The sequence below is a fragment of the Lynx rufus genome, unplaced genomic scaffold, assembly GCF_022079265.1.
Source record: "Lynx rufus isolate CCGP_SWC_20201006 ecotype Redwood Valley unplaced genomic scaffold, mLynRuf1.p SCAF_4, whole genome shotgun sequence".
NCBI classification, from domain to species: domain Eukaryota; kingdom Metazoa; phylum Chordata; class Mammalia; order Carnivora; family Felidae; genus Lynx; species Lynx rufus.
Window position 1 is genome coordinate 10,084,612 of NW_025814856.1, and position 7,368 is coordinate 10,091,979.

Below are 7,368 nucleotides of genomic sequence, written 5' to 3' on the forward strand. Positions count from 1 at the left end.
ATAGAATGTAGACATGTAGACACAACAATTTAGTATAAACAATAGACATACATTCAAATGATGAATTACTTTTCTTATGCTAATGCGTCAAAGACAATAAAATCTGGAGCACGTTTGTATTTATGCACTGAGAAATTCTCTACCAGCTAAAGAGGACGAATATCTCCAAATTGATTTTAAAATTCTTCTACTTAAAGATGGGATTACAACACAAAATGCCTTTACCCAGGGGGAGCTATAGTGAATGAAAGGAGAAGCTTAGTCTCAGGTTCTTAACAAAATTTTATTGGACAAATGTTTGTGTTCAAGTCCTAATGCTAATGTACAATGACTACATTAGTGTTTTAAAACACATGTATGCTCTTACAATTCTGGGGCTCAAAAGCCTGAAGTCATTCTCATGGGTCTGAAATGAAGATGTTTGCAAGGCTTGGTTCCTTCTGGAAGCTACAGGGAAAAATCTGTTTACTTTTCTATCCCAAGCTCATATCATAGTGCAAAATATGATCTAAATATATTTTATATAACTGACAAATGCTTCACACAGAGGGGCTACATGGCAGCTGTTAACTTGTGACGTATTATGGAAATCCTAAATGTTTGGAAAATGTGTCATGAAGCTGAGGTACGTAGTGCTTGGGGTTCATATCAAAGGAACTCGTTGAAAAGGAAATAGGAATGTTCCATAGATAGCAGAGCTGTGTCTACACCACAAGCCAAGTGTTTGCACATCCAAGGCATCTAATCCACAAAGATTGTTCAGTTCTAGACTTGGGGGAAAAGCTGAAATCAGGGTTGGGATGAGATGCAGGGATGTCTGCCCTCTGGGAGGAGCAGAGTTCAAGAGCAAGGAGTGATTAACACTGGGGTCACAGTCTATTGGGAATATGGAATCTCCAAAAATCTTTCCTTTGTCTCCAGACCAGTGTCCTCCAGGGAAATCATGTGCTGTAGGTTGGAGAGGCAGGAGGGGAACGTGCCTCATGAACAGACAGAGGAAACTATAAATATCTCCTGTGTGCCGTCCCTCTGCCTGTGCAACCTTGGGCTGATGGGACCCTGTTGTTGCCTCTGGAGTCTGAAGCTTGGCTGGGACACTCATGCTAGCCTCCTTCCTGTCGTCTTGTGTGGGGACAGAGTTTAGTCGCCACCAATAACCATCTGGAGGGAATTCAGACAGCCACAAGGAGACCTCTCCCTCAGAGCTCCCATCCAGGTGAGTCTGAGACCCAGCAGGATCTTCAGGAAAAGAGTAGGGAGAATCAAAGCCAGGTGCATTTACCTAAGGTCACCACACAGCCACCAGCCTAGCCCAGAACCTGGAGATCTCTATGGTCATTTGCTTGCCTGATTACTTAATGACCTCGTGGGTGATGTTACAGAAAGGATTGCACATTGAACTCAGCCACACATGGGTGATTGTTGCCAGTGAAGTGATGGGAGGGGAGGCAGGAAATACTTCCAGTAAAAGTAGAACACGTCCAATGAGTCTTGCAGTTGAAGGGAGTAGGAAAATTAGGGATGGAGGGATGCGCAGTGAAGTCAGGACATTCCTTTTTTGTCTGTAAATGAGGCATCCTGGGGGGTGCCTGGGTGGCTCAGTGGGTTAAGCTGCAAACTCTTGATTTTGGGTCAGGTCATGATCTTATGGTTTGTGAGGTCAAGCCCTGCATCGGGCTCTGGCTGACAGATCAGAGACTGGAACCTGCTTTGGATTCTGTGTCTCTCTCCCTCTCTGCCTCTCCCCCGTTCACACACCCTGTCTGAAAATAAATAACAAAACATTAAACAAATGGGGCATACTGGGCTACGTTTCCATATTGATGAGACATATCTCGACCAATTACTGCTTGCATATACGACCTTGCAACATTAATTCATGAGACATATATTTTCACAGCGTACTCTTGCTCTGGGTATTCGTATGACCGCCATGATGTGATAAGTAAAAACTATGGTTACCTAGCTTTGCTTTGCAGTGATTTCATTATCTACGAAGTTGACTATATTTGTGGGTTAGTTATTCCTTGGTTAGCTCATTTACGCATTGTCTCTAACGGGTCTTTGCATGTGTACAGTGGAGTCGAGGAGGTGCTACTTCCATTTCTGATTGCATTCTTTCTAAAAAGGAAGTGGATGGGGTGTTCGGTGTTATTTTCCCCACTTTGCCGTTTACCATTGAGTTCTATTGTGTACATATAGACATATACGCACTGTGACATAGACATAAAAGACTGTGTTCATTAGTAATATGGGGTCAAATCTGTCACTCGGTTATACTGTGTTCTCTCATGTTATTTATTTATTTACTTATGTATTTAGTTATTTATTTGCCTTCCTTCATTATCCTATACTGAGCTGTCAGTAATACTCTTCACTTGCAAATTCTTGCTATAAACAAAAAGGAGCATACGTGGTATTTTGTACATTGCTCACAAATCACTGTCTATACACATTTCCACGTGCCTTCCCATCTCTGTTATTCCCTGCAGTTCCTTTTGGCCCGTTGTGAAAAGATTTATTTCTGGAAGTTGCGTTATCTCTGACTACCACGGCTTCTTTACATTTGACTGAAGATCACCTTTACCCTCCATAAGCATATATGAATCCATGTATCGTTATAAGAAAACATTTATCATTTAGATACGGCTCCTTCCCCAGAGATAAAGGTGATTCTATCGCATTCTTTTCTTTCCACGTGTTTGGAAGTGTGATCTGAAATCAGTGGCCCACCTCGATACCACTAAATCATTTTATGCCTTTTGTAAGTCGCTTTTAGAGTCTCACATAATTTTGTTTCACACAGTTATTTTGAAACTTGCCCTAATTTCACTCCTCCTGGAAGTCTTTATTCTTGAAGTTCTCATAAAGCTTCTCTTGCTATCTTAGGCGCACATACACATTCATAACCAGACGGATGAATGAATAGCGGCCTGTGGACAACATAAATGCTCTTTAGGTTTTAGGGTAGTCTTTTCTTCTACCTGCGTCCACTCCTCCTTCTTCCTCAAAACTACCTCATGGACTTGTCTCCAACCGACCAAGGAAATGCTGATTCTTTGTTTCAATGTCTGCATAATATTTCATGATACGGCTGTGCTACTCACACTTTGAAAGCTTTTCGTAGCTTTTCTCGATGCATTGCTATTATAACAATTCTGCAAAATTATTTTGAGATTGTTATGTGAAAAATCTGGTTCTCCACTGGAGGAAACACTGTCCCTCCGGGGGACACGACTTATTTGGGTGTCACATGGTTGGGGGGGGGGCTCAGGAAGGGCCAGGGATGCTCTAAACACATTCAAAGCCCAGGACACACAGCACAGAGGCCAGTCTGGATCAGAATGTCAAAGGTGCCAAGACTGAGAATCTCTGAGTTAAAGCATATCTGTGTTTTCACATTTGTAGCTGTCTTCAGTTGTTTTCTCAACATCGCAGTGGTTCACATTCCTCCCAGAAAAATTAGAGAATCTCTTTTTTCTACCTGTTTAAAAATTTCAACCCAGTCAGCTCGAGAGATCTTGTTTTCTTCAACCGTTACTGAATTTGAGCCAATATGTACATATTTGATCACCAGGTTCATTGTTACATGTCCATTGTTATTATGTGTCCATAAAGACTATGCCTATTCCGCAGCTAGCAGCATTTCACATGAAGTTCACAGATTACCGTTTATTGCCTTGGGTTGGATATTATGTCCACAAAATGATTTAAATTTTATATAGCTAAATATATCTATCTTCTTACTTCCGATTTTCCTGCCTTATACAATGATTTTGCAGATACAATGTATCTGTGTTTTTATGCATGTTCACTGAAAATGTACTGTTTCCATTTACTTCAAGATCTCTAATCCCTCTGAATTGTTTAAGATGTGTGTACTAGGGAAACTTTCTTTTCTTTCAGATGGATAGCCACCTGTGCCAGCCTTTAGGAAACAACCTTCACCAACTAAATTGGAATACAGTGGTGCCTGGGGGGCTCAGTCCTTTGAGCATCTGACTCTTGTTTCGACTCAGGTCATGATCTCATGGTTCGTGAGATCAAACCATGCATCAGTCTCCATGCCGAGCGTGGAGCCTGCGTGGGATTTTCTGTATTATAAAAGGCTGATGGGTGTGCGTCTGACTTCGGCTCAGGTCATGATCTCGCGGTCTGTGAGTTCCAGCCTCGCGTCGGACTCTGTGCTGACATCTCGGAGCCTGGAGCCTGCTGCGGATTCTGTGTCTCCCTCTCTCTCCTCCCCTCCCCCACTCATGCTCTCTCTCTCTCTCTCTCTCTCTCTCTCAGTAATCAATAAACGTTAAAAAATTTAAATACAGGAAAGAAAATGAACATGCCAGTCTGACTTGTCAATGTTATTTCTTCACGGGAAGCTTGTTCAAGCTTGTTACCTGAATTCAGGTAACATTTTACATTGTTTAGGGGAATGATTATGGATCTGGCCAGCTTGAGTTATACTCCCTCCAAACTTAATCACGGGGGCTGGGGGTGAGAAGTCATGGTAAGAACACAGCCAGAGAAACAATGATTTGGTGTGTGTGTGTGTGTGTGTGTGCATGGTTTTTGGAGTGGGATTCATCCTCAGAACAGGGGTACACGGTCTAATATGTTCTAAGGTGAATACAGAATCCAGAACTCAATCAACACACAGTACTCAGGAGGGCTCGATGTCAATTTACAGGAGACTTTGCAAGGAGAGTCTAAAATACAAGCAGTACATAGTGTGGGTGAGTGACTGTTTTCTTGCGGATTAACCAGCAGCGCCCATTTCCTTGAAATTGCCTCACACCGTCTCTGATTTCCCTCCTGTTCACTCCCCTTCCTACACATGCTTCCTGTTTGGGACCCACATACCTCAAAGTAGGATCATCCTCGGGGCCTTAGCAGAGGCCATTCCCTCAGCCAGCACACACTTCCCCAGAGATGCTCGTGGCTCCTGCCTTCCTTTCCCTGAGGTCTCCGTTCAGATGTCGCCTTGTTCACTGTTCTTGACTGAACACCAATTACAAAATAACACTTGTATCCACACTCTCCTTTACACCTACTCTTCTTCTCTTCACAGCACTTGACACCCTCTGATGTCTTATTGATATTTTGATTTCCTTCTGTTCATTCTCCATCACTGGATTATACTGGCTTTTGATTTTCCCGGACTCATTGCCTCGACAATGCCTGGAATATGTTTGATCCTCACTACAACTTCTTGACAGCAAAATATAAATCGTGCCATTGCAACAATGTGAGTGATACTGTTCAGGTGAAAATTAATGATGTCTCCCATCGTCTTTCCTCGTGGTCAGTGCAACCTCATGGAACCAGGAAATGATACACGGACATCAGAATTTCTGCTTCTGGGATTTTCAGAGGGTCCAGAACTGCAGCCCCTCGTATTTGGGCTTTTCCTCTCCATGTACCTGATCACTGTGTTTGGCAACCTGCTCATCCTCCTGGCCGTCAGCTCTGACTCCCGCCTCCACACGCCCATGTACTTCTTCCTGGCCAACCTGTCCTTTGTAGACATCTGCTTCACCTCCACCACCGTCCCGAAGATGCTGGTGAACATCCAGACCCAGAGCAAAGTCATAACCTATGAGGACTGCATCACACAGGTGAACTTTTTCATAATCTTTTCAGGATTGGACATCTGCCTCCTGGCCATTATGGCCTATGACAGGTTTGTGGCCATCTGTCACCCCCTGCAATACACGGTCATCATGAGCCCCCGGCTCTGTGGGCTGCTGGTTCTGGTGTCCTGGATCACGAGTGTCCTGCATTCCTTGTTGCAAACTTCAATGGTGTTGCGGCTGTCCTTCTGGACAGGCTTGGAAATCCCCCATTTTTCCTGTGAACTCAATCAGATGATCCAACTTGCCTGTTCTGACACCTTTCTTAACAACTTGGTGATGTATTTTGCAGCTCTCCTAATGGGTGGAGGTCCTTTCGTTGGGATCCTTTACTCTTACTCCAAGATACTTTCCTCCATACATGGGATCTCATCAGCTCAGGGCAAGTATAAAGCATTTTCCACCTGTGCATCTCACCTATCGGTTGTCTCCTTATTTTATTGTACGGGCCTCGGAGTGTACCTCAGCTCTGCTGCTACCCAGGGCTCCCACTCAAGTGCCACAGCCTCGGTGATGTACACGGTGGTCACGCCCATGCTGAACCCCTTCATCTACAGCCTGAGGAACAAAGATATAAAGGGGGCTCTGAAGAGATTCTCTGCGATGGCAGTTAGAAAAGGTCCAATTGTCCTGCGGTTGAAGAATTTCCCAGGATTGCAAGCCTCAAAGTCTTAGCGTCAGAAATTGTGTTTTGTTTTTTTTAAGCAGATTGTAGACATAGAGTTTATGTCTCTCATTTATTTCCCGGAATTCTTATTTTTTCAACCACTCAGTACAATTTAGTTCCTCATTTTACTAAGTTTTTCCCTCTCTGTGTTCCAACCTTTTTCCCTTCTCTTTTTCTTTTATTTCTAAATTGATTCACAAGCTGTGATATGAGAAAATTAGGAGTTCTCATTTGTCTCATGGAACTGCCTGGATTTCTTAAGAATAATTTCTTCACAGGGGCATCTGGGTGGCTCAGTTGGTTAAGCATCTGACTTCGGCTCAGGTTCCTGGTTCCCGAGTTCGAGCCCCGCATCGGGCTCTGTGCTGATAGCTCAGAGCCTGGAGCCTGTTTCAGATTTGTGCCTCTCCCTTTGTCTCTCCCCCCCCCACTCATGTTTCGTCTCTGTCTCTCTCTCTCAAAAAATAAAAAAACAACATTAAAAAATTTTTAAAGAAAAAAGAATAATTTCTTCACCAATGACAAAATCACTCCACATAATAATGTTTTTAGTTTTACTAAAAGAATAGTGATTTGTTACCTCTCTTTTGGAATAAATTCAATTTGGCAAATAGGCCATTTCTATTCTATTCTATTCTATTCTATTAACTCTGGGACCACAGTTTTTCATTTGGAGTCTGTCATTCCTTTATCACTGCCGTAACTGTTTTTCCTGATGAACAAACCAGTGTGTTTTATAATGGGCCATTAGCTTTTTTCTCCGAATTAGGATTCTGTTCTCTTCTCAGGCTCTATGTCCCCAGTGCTTACATTAGTCACTGGCAACACTGATTATCAAAAACTTGTCTACCAGTGGAGTCTACACAGAAACAGAAATTCAAATAAGTAGAATGACTCAATATGGCTTTGGAGTCAAAGATGACCTCGACTATGATAAAGCAAATTTTAAATTCTCCTTTGTTTTGCTATGCTCTACATTTCTTCTCAAGCTGTACATCTCTCAATCAAGTATGGAATAGCAGTGGCAGTGTTTAAGGGGATTTATTTGCTGGGGTGAATGATTGGTTACTTATT

At 42.8% G+C, this 7,368-nt stretch overlaps 1 protein-coding gene across 1 annotated transcript; it reads left to right on the forward strand.

The window, feature by feature from the left end:
- Window positions 1–5,270: 5,270 nt before the first annotated feature.
- Window positions 5,271–6,302, forward strand: LOC124524879 (olfactory receptor-like protein OLF4). The gene has a single exon (XM_047097303.1). It carries the CDS (start codon window positions 5,271–5,273, stop codon window positions 6,300–6,302), a length of 1,032 nt encoding a protein of 343 aa, XP_046953259.1.
- The last annotated feature ends 1,066 nt before the right edge of the window (window positions 6,303–7,368 follow it).

Coding starts and splice junctions, on each gene's coding strand:
- LOC124524879 (XM_047097303.1), top strand. CDS start 5,271: ATGATGTCTCCCATCGTCTTTCCTCGTGGTCAGTGCAACCTCATGGAA.